This window comes from Folsomia candida, unplaced genomic scaffold (assembly GCF_002217175.1).
Source record: "Folsomia candida strain VU population unplaced genomic scaffold, ASM221717v1 Fcan01_Sc007, whole genome shotgun sequence".
Taxonomy (NCBI): Eukaryota; Metazoa; Arthropoda; class Collembola; order Entomobryomorpha; family Isotomidae; genus Folsomia; species Folsomia candida.
In genome coordinates this window covers 246,039-267,727 of record NW_019091199.1, presented here as the reverse complement: position 1 = coordinate 267,727, position 21,689 = coordinate 246,039, and the positions used below count along the sequence as shown (strand labels likewise).

General features: G+C 37.0%; 7 protein-coding genes and 2 long non-coding RNA genes across 11 annotated transcripts; 5 read left to right on the top strand and 4 right to left on the bottom strand.

The window, feature by feature from the left end:
- Window positions 1–23: 23 nt before the first annotated feature.
- Window positions 24–2,081, top strand: LOC110851968. The gene is made up of 5 exons (XM_022099916.2): window positions 24–367; window positions 433–578; window positions 644–1,338; window positions 1,441–1,816; window positions 1,898–2,081. The coding sequence occupies exons 1-5, from the start codon at window positions 197–199 to the stop codon at window positions 1,989–1,991; spliced, it is 1,482 nt and encodes a 493-aa protein (XP_021955608.1). The 5' UTR covers window positions 24–196; the 3' UTR covers window positions 1,992–2,081.
- Window positions 2,073–3,024, bottom strand: LOC110851943 (putative DBH-like monooxygenase protein 2). Its single transcript, XM_022099891.2, has 3 exons — window positions 2,651–3,024; window positions 2,381–2,536; window positions 2,073–2,297 (listed from the first exon to the last, which is right to left on the bottom strand). Exons 1-3 carry the CDS (start codon window positions 2,915–2,917, stop codon window positions 2,157–2,159), a joined length of 564 nt encoding a protein of 187 aa, XP_021955583.1. The 5' UTR covers window positions 2,918–3,024; the 3' UTR covers window positions 2,073–2,156.
- A 775-nt stretch (window positions 3,025–3,799) lies between these two features.
- LOC118436319 lies at window positions 3,800–5,032 on the bottom strand. Of its 3 annotated transcripts, XR_004835360.1 has the most exons (3): window positions 4,530–4,828; window positions 4,380–4,439; window positions 3,800–4,231 (listed from the first exon to the last, which is right to left on the bottom strand). It is a non-coding gene; the product is annotated as an uncharacterized LOC118436319 (long non-coding RNA). The 3 variants fall into 3 exon arrangements; XR_004835361.1 differs by lacking the exon at window positions 4,530–4,828 and adding an exon at window positions 4,967–5,032 and having other exon boundaries at window positions 3,800–4,439; XR_004835359.1 differs by having other exon boundaries at window positions 3,800–4,439.
- Window positions 4,987–6,328, top strand: LOC110852037. Its single transcript, XM_022100001.2, has 2 exons — window positions 4,987–5,495; window positions 5,607–6,328. Exons 1-2 carry the CDS (start codon window positions 5,216–5,218, stop codon window positions 6,221–6,223), a joined length of 897 nt encoding a protein of 298 aa, XP_021955693.1. The 5' UTR covers window positions 4,987–5,215; the 3' UTR covers window positions 6,224–6,328.
- A 788-nt stretch (window positions 6,329–7,116) lies between these two features.
- On the top strand, window positions 7,117–8,424 carry LOC110852570. The gene is made up of 5 exons (XM_022100670.2): window positions 7,117–7,405; window positions 7,490–7,559; window positions 7,642–7,669; window positions 7,741–7,814; window positions 7,993–8,424. The coding sequence occupies exons 1-5, from the start codon at window positions 7,271–7,273 to the stop codon at window positions 8,028–8,030; spliced, it is 345 nt and encodes a 114-aa protein (XP_021956362.1). The 5' UTR covers window positions 7,117–7,270; the 3' UTR covers window positions 8,031–8,424.
- Window positions 8,425–8,429: 5 nt separating this feature from the next.
- On the top strand, window positions 8,430–11,435 carry LOC118436180. Its single transcript, XR_004835278.1, has 2 exons — window positions 8,430–9,753; window positions 9,839–11,435. It is a non-coding gene; the product is annotated as an uncharacterized LOC118436180 (long non-coding RNA).
- Window positions 11,436–12,015: 580 nt separating this feature from the next.
- LOC110851762 (four-domain proteases inhibitor) lies at window positions 12,016–13,788 on the top strand. Its single transcript, XM_022099656.2, has 10 exons — window positions 12,016–12,261; window positions 12,342–12,480; window positions 12,545–12,573; window positions 12,654–12,831; window positions 12,917–12,970; window positions 13,055–13,083; window positions 13,173–13,293; window positions 13,349–13,377; window positions 13,447–13,585; window positions 13,659–13,788. Exons 1-10 carry the CDS (start codon window positions 12,208–12,210, stop codon window positions 13,688–13,690), a joined length of 804 nt encoding a protein of 267 aa, XP_021955348.1. The 5' UTR covers window positions 12,016–12,207; the 3' UTR covers window positions 13,691–13,788.
- Window positions 13,789–13,955: 167 nt separating this feature from the next.
- LOC110851763 (serine protease inhibitor dipetalogastin) lies at window positions 13,956–15,716 on the bottom strand. The gene is made up of 6 exons (XM_022099657.2): window positions 15,524–15,716; window positions 15,357–15,459; window positions 15,119–15,204; window positions 14,929–15,040; window positions 14,788–14,837; window positions 13,956–14,336 (listed from the first exon to the last, which is right to left on the bottom strand). Exons 1-6 carry the CDS (start codon window positions 15,599–15,601, stop codon window positions 14,112–14,114), a joined length of 654 nt encoding a protein of 217 aa, XP_021955349.1. The 5' UTR covers window positions 15,602–15,716; the 3' UTR covers window positions 13,956–14,111.
- A 1,363-nt stretch (window positions 15,717–17,079) lies between these two features.
- On the bottom strand, window positions 17,080–21,280 carry LOC110852517 (aminopeptidase N). The gene is made up of 15 exons (XM_022100614.2): window positions 20,847–21,280; window positions 20,558–20,763; window positions 20,312–20,467; window positions 20,098–20,233; window positions 19,759–19,943; window positions 19,617–19,698; window positions 19,478–19,542; window positions 19,114–19,398; window positions 18,870–19,044; window positions 18,615–18,783; window positions 18,410–18,541; window positions 18,186–18,340; window positions 17,911–18,107; window positions 17,437–17,842; window positions 17,080–17,354 (listed from the first exon to the last, which is right to left on the bottom strand). The coding sequence occupies exons 1-15, from the start codon at window positions 21,210–21,212 to the stop codon at window positions 17,136–17,138; spliced, it is 2,934 nt and encodes a 977-aa protein (XP_021956306.1). The 5' UTR covers window positions 21,213–21,280; the 3' UTR covers window positions 17,080–17,135.
- Window positions 21,281–21,689: the final 409 nt, after the last annotated feature.

Here is a 21,689-nt window from a genome sequence, read left to right as displayed (position 1 = left end):
ATACACACATGCATATACTCCACGACTAATCTCTGTTGCCAAAATAACAATTACGACGCCTCTCACAAGCCAAGCTATTTGGAATTTAGGAATAACTGAACCATGAAACTCGCACCAACTTTTCTAATTGTGTCAATACGCACAATTTTTTGTAGTTTATTTTGTAATTGACGAGTTCAAACTAAAGAAGCACAACATGACTTTCAAATACTTGCTTTGTCTCATTTTGCTCTTCAAATTCGGACAAAACGTTGTGGGCGTGGAAAATGGGACACGAAAGAGCCTGCCTCAAGGTGAAAGTGGTGATGCCTCTGAAAGTCTCCTTGGACATCATTTTGTCAACTTGACCCGTTGCAGCCATACTCAGGTGGACACGTAATCAATTAACTACAATTACTCATCATACAGTTTAACTAATAAAATATTTATCAGCTTAATTTAAGTAAAGAATCGTTGGACTATAATTGGGATCTCAAAGGATTTCTCGATTATTATATTTTTATGAAGAAGTTTGAGCAAGTTTTCGAAGTTAAAACGGAAGAAATTAATTTCAAATCAGACATTGTGGATGGAAAATGGTAAAATTTGATTCCCGAATTTAAAAATCGTAATAAGTTAATGTCGTTTAATGTTATTAAACTAGGTACTTCAAGATTATCAAAGTCATTACACCTGGCAATACTCCTTCTGAAGATATTATTGTGTCCAGCACATATTCCTACGAGGCCAAACAGCCCAAAAAACTGCATTTCTACGTCAAATTGTCCCTAATTCACAACAAGAAGGAAATTGTTCTTCCAATTCAAAAGTCCACAAATGCCATGGTCATGCAACAAAGACTTTATAATCGACGTGGGTATTCCAGCTACCTGGAATACGTGCATACTTTCACCTGGCCAAGTTTAGGATCTACTATCGAAAGTATTTTAAAACTTTCCACCTCCTCCAGACTTCCAGATTCATCCAGACAAAACGGTGAGCTAGAAGAAGACGAGTCCTTCATTGGTGAGGATGGTCGACTTACGTTCAAGAAAGAAAGTGAAGATGTAACTTTGAGGTTCAAAATCATCGCATATTTCCCAACTGACCCTGTTTTCACGGGCTCGGAAAATTGCCAGCATTTGCTGAAGACCACTTTCTCGGAGGAGTCAGAAGGGCTGGTGAGAGATGGAGAGTCGTCATCGCCAAAAACCCATGCAGTTTGGAAATATGGCATTCCACCCTATGTGAAACATGCAAATAGCATGCTTCACGATGTCAAATATTCAGACGTGATCCTTAAAGTCAAAGTGGGAGATGGAGACCAACTGTTCACCGCACATCGAATAATTTTATCAAGTAATGCTAATTATTTAACTTCTTAGTTCTCACTAAACTAAAAGACAATGATATTTTAGCTATTTTTGACTACGGTTTATTGATTTATTGTTATTTTCACAGCAAGTAGTCCAGTATTTTCTGCGATGCTCTACAATTCGACAGATTTGGTAGAAAGTACAAACGAAATATTATTTGGCAACAGCAATGGAACCAGTATAAATCGCTATCTGACGGAATTAAACCTTGGCGAATCTCTGAGTGCTGAAGTGGCTGAAGAATTGCTTCGATACATTTACACTGGGATGGTCTCGTATGAAAAAATGGCGGATAAACTGATTCTCGCCGCACATAAATACGAGCTCCCCGAACTAAAGAAATTGTGTGAGAGATATTTATTGCCAAGAATTAAGACGGAAAATGCCATCCAAATGTACACCGTTGGACATGAAGTGGGCTCAAGTAAAATAGTTAGACGTGCTTTGGCGATAATGAAGGCGTAAGTCTGCATGCAACGCTTGCCTCGAAAAATATAGCCCGTATGTAGACATACCCGAATTTGCATATTTATGCATTTCAGAAACAAGACGAAACTGGTGACGCAGTCCGCAGAATTCCAACGATTGTCTATCGAGCATCCCGGATTAATGTACGAGCTATTTGTGTCCCCTTAATTTAATTTATTTTGGATATATGTATTTATTGCATATGTTTATAAGCAGCGAAAACTGAATGAATATATATGTGCACATTACTTAAATTCATCAAGAATGTATATTTCACAAAATAAATTGGCAATCTCAATTTCATGCGTCACACCATACGCTAATTCACCGAATTTACAAAATACCGATATTATCTGGGTTGTTGTTGCTACTGCTAGGACTGATAAAATTAACTCGGATGACTCCTCTTTCAACGTGTTTTTTGCTAACGTCATCATCCAAACCGTAAGACCATAAGAGATACATGTCTTTGTCCTGCATTATAAAATAATACACAATACAGTGCATTTTTCTGTGATAAGAGAAATCAGGATTGACATCCCAATCATAATATTTACCTCAATGTTTATTCCATCCTTATGATTAGAGTCCAGTGGTCTGATCATGTTTACTAATGTCACGGTTGCATTCCAATCTTCAAATACTCGTCCATAACCAATGTCCCAATGTGACGTTTCTTCTTCAATAAGGTGATGCCCAATACCGTGATATGCCTGTTGCCCATATAACAATCATATTCGTGTTGTTATCTTACGTCTTAGAACAAGCATAAAAACGCACTGTGCAAGAAATATGGAGAATTATTTTGTCACTTTGGCGTTACTTACAAAGAGATAAGGCCGCGTGTCATTCTTCACTCCTGAAATGACCAGGTCTGCACCATCCATCTTGGGTTTGGTATTCAAGCCCAGACCAACCCAACCGGTCGTTTTCACAAGCGCAGCGAAATTGATGAATTCATTATCTACCGTTTCCCAGACCAGTGTGTAATTTGGACTTAATTTTGCCTTATACTTGACTCCTTCCGTGTCCGCCAAGATGCTGCAAAGGAAAACTATGCAGCAAAAATAAGGTACTTGAAGCATTTTCACCATTTTCTTTCACGGAAGTATCGACTGTTTTTTTGGCGATAATGCAACTTATATCTCACACTCTGCGACCAAACAGGTTGTTTGCTTTGAACTAATTGCTTTATATAGATAGCAGGACATGTGTATTATGTACCGATCACAAGAATTTGAATTAACCTTGATGATATTTTGTGTATGTACATAAAAAAATATGCGATTGGGATGAGGTACACATGTTCCAGAATCATAATTTGACATTGTGACCCTTTTAATAAATTTAGGTGAGGTCTTGTTCCGTTTTATGAGTGATTTGTGAATGGTAAATATATGTACATACCCCAAAGTGAATCTAGATCAATGAATGAATCGTCACTATATTTTTTTGGTTTGACATTAATCCATCTAAAACAGTAGTCGACTCATGCTGACAAGGAAATATTTGTCAAAATCAATTAATCACAATTAACGAGTAACTCCATTCCCCCTTTCGGAAATGTTAATGCCATCATTATGATGCAATCGTCGTCATACATAACAATAACCAGAATTTGTTTAATCCCATCCCATGGTCCCACGGTTAATTACCTGACGAGGCTTGTGGCGTGTGAATAATAATTCAGCGATATTTTTATCAAGTTGGCACGAGAAAATATAGGTATTTTTAATTATTTTTAACATTTTGTATACGTAACTCAATGAAATTTTCCAGCCTAATTGTTTTTAGCAACCAATATTTTTAAATAATTACATGAAACGCATTAATGTACATAACTTATGTAACATAAGCATGTGCAAACGTCATGTGATGTGATGCAATTATTTACTTTACGGTCCAATAATTAAAGCTGTCAACTTCCACTGCAAAAATGAATATTTTGATTGTCCAATTGCATCGGGACGACAAAATTCATTTACATTTTATTGATATCCATACATATTTTGCATATGTCATTATCAAATAGTTTGATTTCTGGTAAATACAGACACAGACACATGCATAATGCACGTATTAATTAATATTGTGCAGCTTAATTCATTAAACAGTGCAGATGACCTGCAAAAAGTTTTAAAATTGGTCAATTTATAGGTGCACCAACATTTTAATGGGTGCCCCAACTTCACACCTGGCATTACAAAAATCTTGAAATCAAACCTCACAATTTACTGGAACCACAATTAATGAGCTGCGTGCCTAACGATATTCAATCGTATAATCTGTCCGTCTATCGGAGGATTCCCATCAAAACTAGTAATCTTTCATTATGGTAATTATTACCTTGATTTTTCAACTTTTTACTAAAAATCGCATATAATCCCGTCGTTGTTGGTTTAGTTCACCTACGTCAATAGAAAAAATTAGAACTAAGAACCTGAGTGCACCATGAGCATTAACTGAACTTGCCAATGATTCATTTGTTTAATAATGATAGTTGTCCCAAAAGCTGGGCCTGAATCATTAAATATAAAAGATCGAAGTATCACGCACATCAAACAGATGAATATGGACGACCAAATAAATTTCCAGCTTCGTTTAGGACATGCAAACCTGGCAAATGAAACAAGTATAACATCATCAAATAAATACGTATGATATAATGGGGCATACACATCCAACTTATCATGTCCGTCTTGTTACCTGATGCCTAAAATATGCCTAGAATTGGGGTAGACAATCTTTGAATGAGCTGTATCAAACTAAGAAATGTTTGACTCTTTCCAGAGGTCCAACTCCTTTGCTTGAACAACTCATTTATGCAAAAGGTAGGCAAGTGCAAAGCAATTTTATAGCTGTGCAGTAGACGATGCATACCTATTTACATCTGAATGTAGGTAAGTATGTGGACTTTGCACAACTAGTGAGGGTTCCCTATTTTGCTAGATAAATGGAATCAGTACATGTATCTACCACTTTTTTCCTTACTGGTATGCATAGCCATAACCTTATCTCTGTGAAATAATGCCTGCAGTTTGTGGCACGAATGATGGTCACTCTTAATAACAGAGCTAAACAGGAGGATTGTGTAACAAATCTACTAACGAGATCTCAATGATACGGTTCAGAAGTTTACTTACATACCAAAAGCTGGTCCACAAGTTTCTCAGTCGCGAGTGAAACATGAGGAATTCAACACCTGCAAAATTTATGCAATAAAACTTACACACATTTCTCATGAACAAACATACAAGTTCAACAAAGTCAACCAAACCTATCCAGCGACGCCCAAAATTTACAGTAAATTTTTTGTTCTACATCCAAGCCCAGTATCTGATCTGTTAATTGTTAAGTAAAACAAACGTCGCAGCAAGAACGGAATTTATAAAATGCAGCAACCTCATCTTTACTCTGTGCTCACATTACTAATCATATTGATTGGCTGTGTACGTGCATTTCCTGTCCTTGACTCCGGAGACGATGCAGATTCTAAAACTGAAGTGCAATCGGATGCAAACGTGATAGACAATTTAGTTCAGTCCGTGGAGAATGGTGGGAACGAAGGACGAGATGAGGAGCATGCAGATTACAAATTGATGCTCAAGAGTGAAGAAGTTCATCCAAGTAGCAACAAACGTTCATTTTGGAAGGACCTGAAGCGCGTTGAAGGTATGCAGCTTAAATAATTATACGACGACTTTAAGCATTTGCCAACTTTCCTAACCTAAGATGCTGTCAAAATAGCTTTGATAATAATTTTACATTTCCTTCCATTCTTAGAAAAACAACAATTTGCCAAGTTTTATCGTCCCGAAACTCGCTCCGTGACCCCTTCCATCGAAGACGGAATAATATTCCCCTCCGCATCGTCTAACATTGAGACTTATAGTACCTACAACCGTGGGTTTTCTGACCGCTACAACAAACATCGGCCTAATATTCCCACGCCACAAGTTGGAATTCCATTTAATTTTAATATACCGCTCCCATTTCCTTCAGCTTCTTCTAATATTAACAACTACAGCAATCGCAGTCCTCAACTACTGCAAACGCAAAACTCGAACACTAACGATTTTCTTACAACGGAACAAAACGTTCTTCTGTACCAGACGCTGGTTCAATTATTTCAAGGACTATTTTCCGGACAGAGAAATAATAATAATAATAATCGACTTCTCTGGGACGGGCAACAGTCCACCAGACGACCTTCCAGCAGAACCAACGAACCACCGACACCGGGACTGGCGGCTGTTGAGGAGCTCGATGGCGTAAATTATCAGTCCCTCTACTCTGGACCTCGAGTGCAGAAGTCTCCGTGTCCTCAAGGAATGCATTGGACGCAGGGAGGCGGATGTCACGAAAAGACGCCTCGGAAACTTTTGAATTCGAATGGATAACTGAAATTCAAACTGTAACAGCGAATTTTTGTGATCTTGCTTACCATTACAATAGTTTATTTTTCATAATGAATAAAACACGTAATAAAACTTTGTACATAGCAATCTTTGACACATTTTGTGTAAATCAAACTGAGAAGAGACGCATAATTGCAAATCGTTAAAAAATGTGCGAATACTGAACTGTATTATTAGTCAGACTATTAATACCTTGTTTATATACATAAAGCTCAGCCCTTACTCTGAAAAATAATCATGAAACTACATATGTACACAAGTACATCAGCAATGAGTCATTTTGGCTCAAGTTGAACCAAAGTTCATATATTCACACAGTTCACACAGCACAGCAAAATATGTATTTGACGAATGCGTCACTTTCCACCTTTTTCACTTAATTTCGGAGTTTATCATGCTGATATCGGATTCCACCGAATTCATTTTTGATCCATGGCCATCTCACTGATTCGGACATCTAGTCGAGTGTGAATGTATCCACTGACAATCACTGACCGTACATATTTGCAACATTGGACAAGAGCAACAAGATCTCGTAGGATAATGTATGCGTCGGGGGTGCGGGTGACGTGATCTAATGGGTTCTTCCTCCTTAGCATTAGCACCTTTCTTCATCAAAATAAACAGACGTCCAACGCATGGAGGAATTCTTGAAAGGTTCACACTTACTTCATCCGAATGTAAATGCATCAGAATTTCCGACAAACCGCACAAGTTATTTAGGGAATCACTGCCAATTACTTGGAAGCCAAATTCCATAATTGAGCTGAGATAAGATAATCAATGCATATGGAGCATGGTGGCCATCGGCTTTTGTTTGGTTGGAGTGGATGACTAAAGCTCCAGAGAGTATAAAAACCAGCAACATTTTAACGGTGCATGCATTATACACTTATCCTGTGAATAAGGACAAAGTACTATTGAATCTCTTGCATACAAATTTTTAATTAGTTGTCAATTTATACTACAAAATACTACATCTTAATCTTATTAAGTACACCCAACGATACATAAATAAATTTATTCGTCATGTCTTTCATCAAAGTACTGCTTCTGATTTTTGGGGGATTTCTGACACTTGTCGTATCCTCCACTCCTGTACAAAACTTTAACCAGTCAACGCTTGACATTTCGAAGCATCGTACAAAACACAAAATTAACTATGTAAGTTATATTTAATGCGCATTTGAGAGCATGCATTTTTCCAGACATTATTCACACGCAAGTATTCTCCTCGTGTGTGTGTAGAGGTATCTTTGTTTGGCGGATGAAACGGACGGGATAAAATCTGAAAAGCATCTTGGGATCGCGTGTAACTGTGGGTGAAATCTTCCACATATCCACGAAATGGAGATCTTCTTATAATTTGCTAATTATACGTCATTTATGTATTTATGTAGGTCCTCTGATTTTTGCCCCTGTCTGCGCGTAAGCCTTCAATATATTAAACACTATATGCAAACACTACTCTGGATAAATTTTTAAGATGGCAATTGCAGATCAGACAATCATACGTACCACAACAGATGCGTTCTCCATTGTAAAGCAAAACACGCCACGGATTTGTATCAAAGTAAGCAATCTTTAGACTGCTTTGCGAGGGTGTGTTGTGTGTACCTAAAATCAGAATAATATACATGCATTCATAAAGCGTGTTGTTGCTCTCGACTGGGTGCAAGGCAGGAAAGATTATATTTGTTAGATAACAAGAAGAGGATTATACAATGGTCGTTTTTTTCCTGTCATTCTAGAATATCGACTTGTCCTTAAGAAATTTGGAGAATGCTGAGCCGACTGACTCCTGGAGGACTAAATCGTTCCATGCCCACTTGTGACTTGTGTCACGCGTTTTTGCATGCGTTGGCTTACAACTCAACAAATGTCCATTAATTAATTATACTGAGCGTTTAAAAGTAGTTTTTTATCAAATTTTTCATATATTTAATAATTTATTTACACCATTATTTTTAGTATTAAAAGTTAAACATGATTGGTTTGCAATCTACAAATGTATTTATTATTGTTATGTAAGACAAAGTGTTTGGCTTTAGTGTAATATAGATTGAAGAACGCTTATCATGCAATAGTGGAACATTTATGTAAGTGCATAGAAGGAAATATGTTCCTCTATTCACTTATATACAGTGAATATATGTATATATGTATGTACATATGTATGTAGTTGTATGGGCTGAACATTTAATTGACTGGTTGGGCTGGTTTTAGGGAAAATTAATAATATTCCCCTTTTCCTACTCGTCAAACAGGTAAATAAGTTGAGCTAAACAATTAGCAGTAACAGAATATATAACCCTCAGCTTGTGGTCACTAAAATGCGTATAATTATATTGACATTACGCTGAATTTAAGCCACTTTTCACACTGTATTAACATTAATTAAGACAACACTATCGGTGGCCAAGACCTCAGAAAGTCCTGCTAAATCTCTGTTGATGGTAGATTCCACTTATCTACACAGGAAAACGAATTAACACTTAATCTTGGTCTGAACGTGGAATGGCACGGTTTCAGCGGATAGCGCTTAACCTTTTTCGTAACGCAAAGGTTGTTGACAATTGTTTCGCTTCGAATCCAAGGTGCGATCAAATAAGTTTGGTCGGCATTTTTGCATTAATTATGTAAATTGGCCCACGTGAGGATACGTATAATGCAAACACATAGACAATTATGTTTAGCGTATGAAATCCTCTAATGCTTTCTGGGGTCTGAATATCTATGTAACATTACATTCTCGTTCAAAATGGATTGATCCACCGTATTCAAATAATTTCTTTCTTTGCTTCTTGAATTAATAATTCGCACTTCACCAAAAAGGCGACTTTCATTCACAAATTTCCTTTGCCAAACGAATTGTTCAGTTCAACTGGAAAATCCATAATTTGCGTCAATGCTGACCAACCCTCAACTCATCATCTTGGTCCAGGCGTGTCAATCCTGTTGCAACAAAAGTTCCCGTTTCCACATTTGCCACATGCAGAGATTATGATCTGTAATCAATGTACCGACGACCATGGAATCATTATTCATTTCTTTGCATGATTAGTGCAAATGTGAGTTTTTTTTAAGAAATTCAGTTAGTCTTTTTTACTCAAAAACTGTTTACCTTGTTCTATGCCTTGACGTTCTACGTTTGCACTTGATTCTGGGAATTTTCAAGTGAAATGCATGCAAACCGGGTAGGCTGGTGCAATTTTCAGTTTTTGTAATGTTTCTCTAATGATCAACAGTCTCAAAATATTCAAACACTGTACAGCATTATCTGTACGTGCTATTTAAAACACACAGTGCAGACTCAAAATATACAGCCATGTATGAAACCCGACCTATGGAGTTATCAACATTCGTTATCAATAATAATAGTTGTGCTGATTCATCTTCCTTCTCGTTTCCATCAATTTGGATAATGACACATCGAATCATTTTTTTAAATAAACGCAAGATCTTTTAAATTATTTAGACAAATACATAAGTACATGGACATCGTTCATCAAGTAATTTAAACAAGTTTGCATACATTGATCTTCATGAATTTTGTCTTTTATTATTTGCATTTTCTATTTGAAATATTCACTTTAGATAGGCATCAGTCCAGCGTACCATCCTCCAAAGAATAAATCTTGGTTATGATAGTGTGGATTTGGAGACTAATATGGAGACTATACTAATACCGACTCGGTGTACGGGGACCTCACTAAAAGTATTTATTTAGGAGGGATTGGGAAACTACCGACCTTTGTTTCTGTAGCCAAGTACGAGTTCCCGGATCTGAAAATAATTAGCGAGAAAGTGCTGGTCAAATGACGACCAGGACACCGCATACGTACATACGTACATATGTAAGTATGTACATATATGTACATCTATAGATCTACATCTACGTAATGGGAGTCGAGGTAATTTCTGACAAGAGTAAGGATGCTTCGGTCAACGTGATGAAAATGCGAGTTTTAAGTAATGCAAATTGTCGTAAAATTTGATGTGCATGATACTCGTCACAGACGATGGGGTTGATCTTGTGTGGGGTTTGTCTTGGTATGCTATTCCCGCTTTTATGACTTGTATGATGAATGATGATTTGCGTTATAAATGAAATTTGCATTTTACTTTTCAGGAACAAGGCAGCAGTAGCAAACCTGACTGAAAGACTTGAAAAAGTTGGGTTTGGGTCTTCACCATTCTGCTTTACAAACTTTTCTTATACTACTGACGTCAAGAATGTATGCTCATTAATTACTTTTATCCCACGTACGTGTACATGGGGTTGTTGCTGATTTTTTGTCATCTTTTTTTTTCGGGAGTCATTAAACATGAGTGTGAAAACGTCACTTGAAATTACAGAAGTATTTAAGAAGTATCTAAACAAACTTAATTGAGCAAAAGCAGGATAAATACTTCAATATGGTATAAAATAAAAATCAATTGTAGCCATACAGTCTCGAGAGAATATTCCAAATTAGATTTCCAACACGTTTCGTAACCAAACCACAAGGAAGGATCAAACCTAATCAATTCTCCCAACCTACAGTAAGCATTAATACATAGAAATTGAATGTCAGGCACGCAAAAGAAAACGAGAGGTTCTGGTTCATAAATATATTTATCAATGCTACGTTGAATGTACGACTACCTCATAAAATTGATTTTTAGCAATTTGCAAGAGTGATTATGTTGACATTCTCTTTTGCGACTTTTTGCTTGCGGAAAGCGGAAGGACGCAACTTCCGCATGAAATCAATAAGAGAAGCAATGCAAGACATGAATGAATGATATTTGAAAATGTGCCTTCTTCTCTCATAGGATTGTACATTGTGCCACACGTGCATTTGTCTTCACAGTACTTCACAGCAACACGTAACGTTTAAATGGGAATGTTTCCGATGGCAGTGCCCTTTTGATAGTTATCAGAGAACGAGATAGTGCTTAGTCGTCGTGACTTGGTGTTTCAATTTTCACGTCGTTCAGTTACTCCAGAATTTTATCCACCGTTTTTGATTATTTGAATAGCACAGATGGAATTAATTCGTAGTGTACATCAATCTGTAATTACACTGGTAATAATCGCATGGGTTGGAACACTATGTCGTATAGGGGTTAGTGCGGCTCATTTTCAAACACCTGCTGCAGAACACGGGTGGGCTCATTTGACTTTGTTTGAGCATGAAAACCACCAAGGTGAGTAGTGTTTAAACACCTTCATAAAATTGTCTGGTAATTACTTCCTTAATAAAGTTTTAATTATTATGCAGGGAAAAAATATCACCAAGAAGTTGGACCAAGATGCTACAATCTGCCAAAGGTGTTTGATGACGAAGCTTCCTCATTGCAAACGCATCACCGTTGCGTCAAAGTCTGCAGGGAGAGAGAATGCAAAAAATGTATTAAAATGGTCCCTGGAAGTCCTGGACATTTTGCACTGAAAGAGATCGGACTGAATGATGTGATTTCTTCTTTCACGCATTGCTAAATGGTCTCGAGAGCATATTGTTACTACTTTATGGATAAGTTATTTCGTAGAAATTTAGTTTCTCCATTTGTTCTAAATAAATATGACAGTTGCCGATATTTTTAAATAAAATTGTTGTTTCATTCGTTGGTTATTCATCCTAGAATTCTGTGAAATTAGCATTAAGAGACATTTGGACCAAGTCCACGTCGTAAAAATACGAATAAACAACAATGCGTATAAATTTAGATGAGAAGCAGTATAAAACTGCAACAATAAAAGTGAAATCCGAATTATGCATTAGGATGACCAAAACCAGAACATGCATACATGTGTTGCACTATAGAATTGCGATGGAAAAGTGAAATAGAATTTGCAACTAATTAGGATTCCGTTTGGTATAAAACTCGGTGTAGAAATGGCCAACCATACCATTATTACATTCAAATTGAGACGATAATATTGCACCTTTTCACCAGCGTTTGTGCTCGGCTTTAAAAAAATGGTATTCAGAAAAGTACAATTTTTACTTGTACTTATTCTGCTTGGAACGGGGGTAAAAATATTGATGATTCATTATTCAAAATATCCATCGTGGCAATAGAAATTTAAAAAGGTATCATATTTCTTGAACAGGAAAGTGTATCCTTACGAGCTCAGCAGTCCCCGTGCTATGAATTTCTTTGCGGAGGAGAACCGGCGTTACTCTGTGGGTCGGACTCGGTCACTTATCTAAATGGGTGCACGTATTCTCAGGCTCAGTGCAAGGATCCAGGTAAGACGATATCAACGAGAAATAACAAATTGTACGTACTTCTTAATCATTTTGTAAATTTCAGCACTCTTTGTGGTGCATCCTGGTGCATGTGTAAGTTTTATAATGGATAAGCAAAATAGCTTTCAAACTGTGAAAGCATTACCACGATTTGTTTTTGTGTTCTTTGTCAGAAGAAGGAAAGCGAGTCTGTCGTTACAATTGGCACCACAGCCCCAGAACTGGAAACTGAGGCAGTCACCACAACCGAAACGTCAACGATTCCAACTGTTGGCGAAATGGTGACAAACGATTCAAATTGTGCTGACACATTTTGCAGTGCACGCCATAGTCCGGTCTGCGCCAATGATGGTAAAAAAAATATCATTGAATAAGTCTCTAATAAATGTCATTTCTAATATCTCTAATATCTCTAATAAATGTACTTTCTCTAAAGGTATCACTTATTCGTCACGATGCCAATTGTCCAAAGCCATGTGTCGGACACCTGGTAAATAAAAATAAATTTTTATTTACTGCTAATACTGAAGTAGAATTGATACAAAAACCATGAATATTTCTTGTGATGTTGCAGGACTGGATTTAAAACATGAGGGCAGATGTGTAAGATTCCTGTTATACTCACTATTTTTTAGTATCACATGAGTTAAAAAAGATTAATCTGTCTTGATCTATCTACAATTAAACCGCAGAAAACGTATGAAAACTGTTTGACACGAATCTGTCCCATGAGGGAGGAATCATTATGCGGAACAGACAATAAAACATACAGAAACCTGTGCGAACTGTCAATTGCAAAATGCTACAATCCAAGTAATAATTATACAAATGTAAATATGACAATTTCTACTCAAACTTTGGTTCCCAGGTCTGGCACCGCAATCCAATGGGCCATGTGTAAGAAATTGTGACATATTTGCTGATGACACGGTGAGGGTAATTTTGAATAAGAATATTATTGCGTAGTCTCCTGGAGACGCTGGATCAATCGGAGTCATGGGATGTGACATTCCCTGTGAAGATCAGTACCGGCCGGTCTGCGCCACTAATGCAAAAACTTACCCGAATGTTTGTCACTTTGAAAACGCCAGATGCAAAAACAACAGTAAGCTTTAAACTATTCATACACCACTTTGACAAGTAGTTAGTTTACACAAACATTACACAATTTATTGCAGAATTGAAAATCTTCAAGTTTGAACCATGCTAATAAGGCATAAAATCCAGAAAATAAAATAATCTATGTAATTTAATTCAATAATATGTCAAAATTCGCAAATAAATTAAATACCAAAAACCTGGATTTAAGAATATAAGCGTTTTGTAAATAATTTCATTCTCCTTGTAATATCAGGCGTGAATTACCGTAAGAAGTACTTGACAAATAATATATTGTATGTTCATGTTGGAATTGATGATTTTTTAAATAAAGTCAACTGAATGATTTAAATGAAATTATGAGATCTTGGCCTTTCTTCTGATTTGAACTTTCATAATTTATTTTCATATACATATTTTTGTATCCACTGTGCACTGCCTGAACTAAAATGTATGTAAGTAGTTAAGTAATCTTTGGCAAACGCGTAAAGAAATCAGTTCTGAGTTGGTTTGGTGATGTGAACGAATTCCTCTCATTCCAGGTCATCACAAGTTCCGTGTGTCAATATCTTAAGGTCAGCGTTGGTCTTCTTGGCACAATTGAATTCACATGGATTTGCATATGTGACCCTGTTGCTCCCACAAACTGGTCGGTATTCCCTCGTACAAAGGCAAAACTTCTCGTTTTCGTCGTTTCTCCTAAGCGACGCCGATTTAAGTCTGAATGGAATAGGCTTCAGTTGGTGTTGTACAGGAGCCTGGAGAAAATCGTATAAAAATATGAAATGGTGACAACGAGTACTATTGCTTTCAGACTCTCCATCCACCCAAACGAGCTTTGGATCAAGCAAGTCCGACGTCGAAAAAAGGCGTCCAGGCACGAAGTCCAAGAATTATGTTAGCCGACAAGCTGAATTATCCTATTATTTAACACCAGTTTATTTTATTTTGGTGTAGAAGTCACTCAACTACCCAAATTCTTGGCACAAATTGAATAATTTGAACGCCAAAATAAAATAAACTGGTGTTAAATAATAGGATAATTCGGCTTGTCGGCTAATATAATTCTTGGACGTCGTGCCTGGACGCCTTTTTTCGACGTCGGACTTGCTTGATCCAAAGCTCTTTTGGGTGGATGGAGAGTCTGAAAGCAATAGTAATTTGACACAAATTCATCATAAAATTCCACTGTAAATATATTATCCTTACATCAACCAACTCTGGTTTAGGACATTCGCCATGTGCTGCCACTCCCAAAGCTATAAATAAAAAGACGTCAACTTTACACAAAGAATTACAGAATAGGCTAAGATACATATGTAAAATAAAATAAAATATTGCAATGTTTACCTGGATTCTGTTGTCGCTCACAATTGAAAATGCAGATATTTCCATAAGTTTTCATATCAGTGCCACAAACGGGTTTATAATCCATTGAACAAACACATCTCGGAGATTCATCCTGTTCATGCACAAGCAAATATTATGCCAGGTCGGGTTTAATAATAAATTGATCGTCGAGTTAATCTGAGTCACAAACCTGTAGCGATGACTGTACTTCATCTCCAAAAAACGTTGGATCGTCTATTGATACCGGACACTCCCCTTGACTAAATATTGTTAATTCTGGGAACAATAACAAAATGTTATTCATAAATTGAGCGATGGAGGATGGCTGATAGGCTGATTGTAAGCTGACTTTACTCAATATTTTAGCTTGTGCAACTATTAATATATGTGTGGTTGGATTAAGTAATTGGAGGTGGTGATGTACATACCTGGATGTTCACTTTGAGCACATTGGAAGAAACATTCATTTGAATACGTGACAGCATCAGAACCACAAACAGGATGATAAGTCATGGGACAAATGCATGAATTCTAAAAGATATGACAGGTAAAATATGTACTAGAATAAGTATGCAATTCCCGAAGTTTAGCTTACCGAGTCGTCATTTTTCTTTAATTTGGAACCCAATGCGGCAGGTGTTAGGGAAAGGATGAGGCAAATTAAGAGTTTCATTCTGGAAAGGTAGGTTAGTATACACAGGTGCTTTGGTGTTGGAATGAGTCACAATTTGTGCAGGTCTTTTGAATTGGGATTCGACGGCGACTGGAGACTGATGCTCAACAGATCCGCGGTTGGCACCTTTATACGAACCAATCTTTTGTTATCTTTGTTAAAATGGAACATCGATGGATCGATTCGTCAACAACAACCTCATGTTTGATATCCTACGTGTTATGTCAGCCAAGTCTTTCTGCGGTTGGCTAACCGTTTTTTAAATACAAAAGAGACGTGTCAGTTGGCATCAAGCGCGTTCTCTCATTTGCATTGACGACACTGTTTACCTTTAACAATAAAATGCTGCATTTTTCGAGTATAATTAAGGTGGCTCCTTCTACATACATATGTGCGACTATTGTACAACTTTGTCTCACTGGCGTACGCATAATAAGTTATGAATACGTTGCACTCGACTGCACATGGCAAAAATTGATTCAAAATCTCAGCTACTAATGAACAGTGACAAAAGCCTTGTACATTTATTTGTAGAGCAGTCAACAACAATAGCGTGTGCGTATTTACTGCATTATTTATGCTTATTGCTATTCTATTTATCTAGGAAATCTTTGGCACGTCACATAATTTTCAGGAAACATTTTCACATGTGTAAACAAATAAATAATGTGGCTTAGATTTTTCCAGAAGCAAATAAGCTTATGTGATTAATATCAATTTATGTTTTTAGGATATCGCAAAACCTTCGGAGAAGACACTCACACATTGTAATCTTTCTCTGTAACAATGCAGGGCAATCATTTTATGGGACAGAATTGGGTCAACGCAGGATTATGATCGGGGAAAGTGGTCTTTGGTCAATGACATTTGTTGCTCCGTTGAAGGACATGGTATTTATAAAAATATCTGGATTATTTGAGATTTGTCTCGTTTCGGGAAAACCAGCAACAGCTTTTATTTAACACTCCTCATACATAATTACATATTTGCTTTATAAAATATATTATATGTATATTTGATCCGATTTTTGATAAATATCATACTCAAATCAATCACTCATATATGCATATACACATATGTACAGCAGTCACTTGAAATTAGTCATTCGTTAGAGCTATTGATATATTGTATTATTCTCTCTGACATATGCATATGACATAAGATCACGATTTGAGTCATACAAACATAGTCAATTACCGGTATTATTCATAAGGGAATGATTAATTTGGGGACAATCTCCCTTCCAACAAATTGATAACGTTTCAATATAAACTTAACAATCTCATTGAATGTAAAAACGTATGCGTGACTGTGGATAATTATTTCAACTCTGTACGTGTTGTTGTTAATTGCAATATGCATATTATGCCTGATGAATAGACACGTCTCACTCTACGAACTTACTGATTTAAAATAAAAGTAATTGTACATATTTCATGCAAGTGTCATGCACATGAAATTGTAACATTGAACAATGATGATTCTTTAAAGAAAAAGATTTAATAACCACGGCTTATCATTTGTACATGTAATTTTACAACAATCGCAAAACAAAACTTAAAGCGAACGTAATAAAAAGATAATTAAAGGTAGCAATAGAATTACCACTGTTATTTACGGGATTGTCTTTGAAAAATTGTTGCATCGGTTTTCCAAATTTCTCGATGAGGTCAATGTTGCCCTTAATTTTATTAATGTAAGTATTCAGGGCTCCATTGAAGATGTTCTCATTTTCAGACGCAAACGTCTCAATCTACACAATTTTTAATAAGAATTTTTATAGATTTTAAACAAAGTAACTATTATTTGCATTACTTATTCATCTTCTTATTTACCTGCTCCAGCTCGCTGGTGGTACTCATAAAATTGCTTAACGATGACACAACCGAAGTCAACACAGATTTACCAGTATCAGCTCCAAACCAAGTCATAATGTCGGCCGTCTTTTCCATGATGAATGAAACTAGATGGTCTCGCACCTTGTAATTTGAAGCCAACGATTGAAGAAATGTGGCAGCATCAGCTTTGGTCTTGAATAAGTTCTCGGTTAAAGTCTCTTCAAGAAGCGTGCGAATCATCGGACCGTCGTCAATGCAGTGAAATGCTCGGAGCAAGAGCGTCTTCTGTGCAGGACTAAGCCCATTTGTCGTTCCACTGTATTCTGTCCTCAGGAATTCTCCGTAGGACTTATCCTTGCGTGTTGCAGCGCAGTACAGCACTGGCTTCAGGTCGCGATTGATTCTGGATCAGAATTGATTACATAAATGTAACATAGTTTTGCACTATAAATTCCAATCAATTGATCTTACGGATTGTTTCTAATGTCCGTTTTCCACGTGTCAATGGAAGTTGCAGCATAAGCAAGGCAATCAGGATCATCCAATGCACAAGCCCAGTCCAGCAGTTGGGTATGGCTCATTACGTCAATACCTTTTGAGTTCTGATCGATTTTGTCATAACCTCCGGAAGCTGTGATTGAAGCCTTGATTCGTGGAAGAAGATAAGCCTGTGCAAACAAAATACTTGTCTCGCGTGTTTTGATATGACATTCTTCAAAGTGCTAAATGCATGTATTTTTTCGTACCTTCAGATCTTCGAGCATTCCTGTGCCACCAAACGTGTTGAGGTAGTGCTCCAAATGTTTGAGGAGTGGAGTCCACACGACCATTTCTGTCTCTGCCTTGGTCGACATGTACTTTGTGAAGGCAAGTGCTTGCTGTATGACGACGCCAGATTGTCCTACATTGATTATTTTTTTGTGTGGGTGTCACGATGAATAAACGAATAACTACCTATATTTATTCTTACCATCCCAAACAAAGTTGAAATAATCGTCTAACAATTGGCTCCTAGAATGGGAATGGATAACGTCATGGTCCTGTTGTAACTGCTCTAGAATTAATCTTTCGAGTGCATCGTTGTATAGAACTCGATAGTATCCTGCGAAAATTCATTGTCGTGTTAATAAGTATTTTAATGCATAGATATGTACATATAGATTTTCTCAGTCCACCTGTCAACCCTGCATTAAGAATCACCCATTTATCTGCGGCTTCATTTAGAGTCAAAGCTTTTCCCGTTAGCCAATACTCCGGCTCTGCTCCAAACTCAGGATTATCTTTGCTTGCCACCGACACAGGAACTACCCAAATATCAGGAGAATTGGGCTCCTTGTATTTTGTCTAAAGGACAAAATTATTTTTATTGTCATTCGACTTTTCAGCTAAAATGTATGCCTTTAATGCAAAACTTTCTTTTAAGAATTTACCTGAGTGACATCAATTTTATTTGCGTCGTTGACAGACACTTGTAACAATGGGAATCCAGATTGTAGTGTCCATCCTGACATCACTTGACTTACATTCGTATTAGCGGGTAATTTCCCTGTGGCGTGTACATCCAAAGCTTCGAATAAGTCGTCCTGAACTGCATCTTGAAGGTATCTGGAAACCAAAATAATGTGAAATAATTTCTGTTTCACGAGCGATGAACCTCGTGGAACTCTAATTTACTTGTTTTCTTGATATGTCTTAAGCCCTTGTAGAAATACAGGTGGGGTTAAAAATCCTTCCATCATTCTTGCAATGCTGCCACCCTTTTGATAAGCGATTACGTCGAACCACGACATTGCGTCTTGCTGAGCCCATCTCTCTTCGGGGATCTTGAGGGGGTGGCTAGTTGCCTGAATGGCATCATAAGCCAGGGCACGTTGTAGAGTCAAGTCGATAAATAAATCCCAAGATTTGAACTCAGGTACCACAGCCTCTAACCCAACAAATTGGACGAATGTTGAAATTCTGTAAGTCACAAGTACATAATACATATTTATTTATGGAGAAGGACAATGGGGAGCAATATTTAATACACGAACTGTACCCCTCGTTCAGCCAAATATATGTCCACCATCCTGGAGAAACCAAATTCCCAAACCATTGATGTGCCTACACAGAAGGAAATTTCCAGAGGTTAACGAAAAGTCTTAATGTTAATAAAGTTATGTTGTATTTTTTTGTACCAATTCATGCGCAAGAATTTGAGTCAAACGTCCTCGTTCATTTTCAGTAGTTTCATCAGAGAAAAGCAATAAAAGTTGTTGCCTGTTTAAGAAAAAATTGCTAAAATTTGTACACAGTATCATATTTTTATTTTGTAAATACTGGTAAATATTAAGGCCAAAGTTTTCCATTGCTCCAAAGGTAAAGTCTGTGACTGAGGCCAAGTCCATTTTAGCCAAGGGATATTTCTGCCCAAATCTTGTCTCAAAGTCTTTGAGTATAAGGGCAGCTTTTTCTGATGGATAGACACCACCTTGCCGTTGAATATGATGCTTTGGTGCATAAGTCTGCGAGGGAAGGAAGCGAAATTTTATAATACCGGAATTACATGATGTGGTATTCTAAAAACACCATTTAAAGTACATATATCGCATAGGGTTGAACATAGCAATACGATCAATATCATCGTTATACTTCACGGTCGTGTAAATATGAACTTACTCGAACCACTGTATCTGGAAGGATTGTGCTCGGTGCTTCAGAATAGCCGTACTCAGAAATCACTGCTGCAAAGAGATAAGTTGACATTGGGACCGTGTCACCAAATGTCTCCCAAGTCCAACCTGGAAAATGTGGTCTGAAATAAAGGAGGAATTACGTATATTTATTTGTATAATAACTGCACATGATGACTATTACTTTAAGTATTACTTACATAGATTCATTTCCGATGGAAGGACCATTTGTCAGAGCAATTTGATCGTCTTTCCGACCAATTTTCGTGCTAAATACAGCCTTAAAACTCGGCTCGTCAAAGCAAGGAAACAATTCACGGGCATGCAACGCTTCCATTTGAGTAATGGCAATCCATCTGAAAATTGCATTGAAATATGTTTCTTACAAATTTATCCTAGACCTTCGGAGCGTATTCTGCATTTAGTAAATATTTAGCAGGACCCACTTTGTTGCATTTGTCTCGGGATCAATGTAGCTACTTCTATACATTCCATGAAACTCTTCTCGAAGTTGAGATACAAAAATAAATCTCAGAACGTAAGGAACATTAATTTCCAAATCTTTCTCCAATTCTAGTGTCAAGAAATTGGTAGTTTGATTCAGAGTCATGCCCAGAATTTTCACGATGGAATTATCGTCCAACTTGTTGAGCTATTTAGAATTTGGTGAAAATATTTTAAAATTTCAAACGTTTTTTTCTTTCAAGCTTTTTTAAATGTCGTATTAAAAAGTACTGTAGTTTCGCTGGTCATTAATTGGATGTCATTGACGTGCAAAATGATCCTGTTGGTGGGTTGGTCATGTGCGGCGAGGTGGATTTTTACAGAACCTGGGACCGTCCACCGCACACCGAGACCCTCGACGTCTTCGTCCAAAATGGGAATGAGATCGACTTCATATCGACTGGGCTTGATGTTCTGTGGAAGACGCCAGGGCAGACTTGGATCATTTCGAATGTCCCCACTTTTACTGCTAGTCCTCACAAATGGAAGGGTTTTGCTTGCTTCGGACCTTGCCTGAAGAAGCTGCCCGGAACTTGGGCCAATCAGGAGTAAAAGTGCGGATGCAAATAATTGCAGTAAAACCAAGAACTTTTTCATTTTGGAAATTAAAAATTGTATTGGTTTCTCAATCCTTTACATGAATAATACGAGTATTGCCAGTGTCAGGGGACAGGCAAATAATGATTTATAACAAAGACATGCCAACTTATATTGATGAGCTGAGAACCTTATCAGTCTGATCATATAATTGATGACGACTTAATGCAAGAGTGAGCGAACAATAAGTTTTTGCGATTGGCATAAGTGTTCGCGAATCAATGTGTGCAACTCAACGTAAACGTAGTACAATAATGATTCAGGTTTGAAGTAACTTACAAATTTATTGAATCATAGAGTCGCCATTGACTTTGACCACTGATGCAATTCAAACATTTTTTGTCAAGCATGTTGTTAATTGTGTTCATAGAAAAGGTTGAAACCTCCGAATTTATTATCAGCACATATGCGTCAATGCGTTCCATGTTATATGTTAACGATGAAAGCCATTTAATTGGAAGGAATTGAGTAATGTTT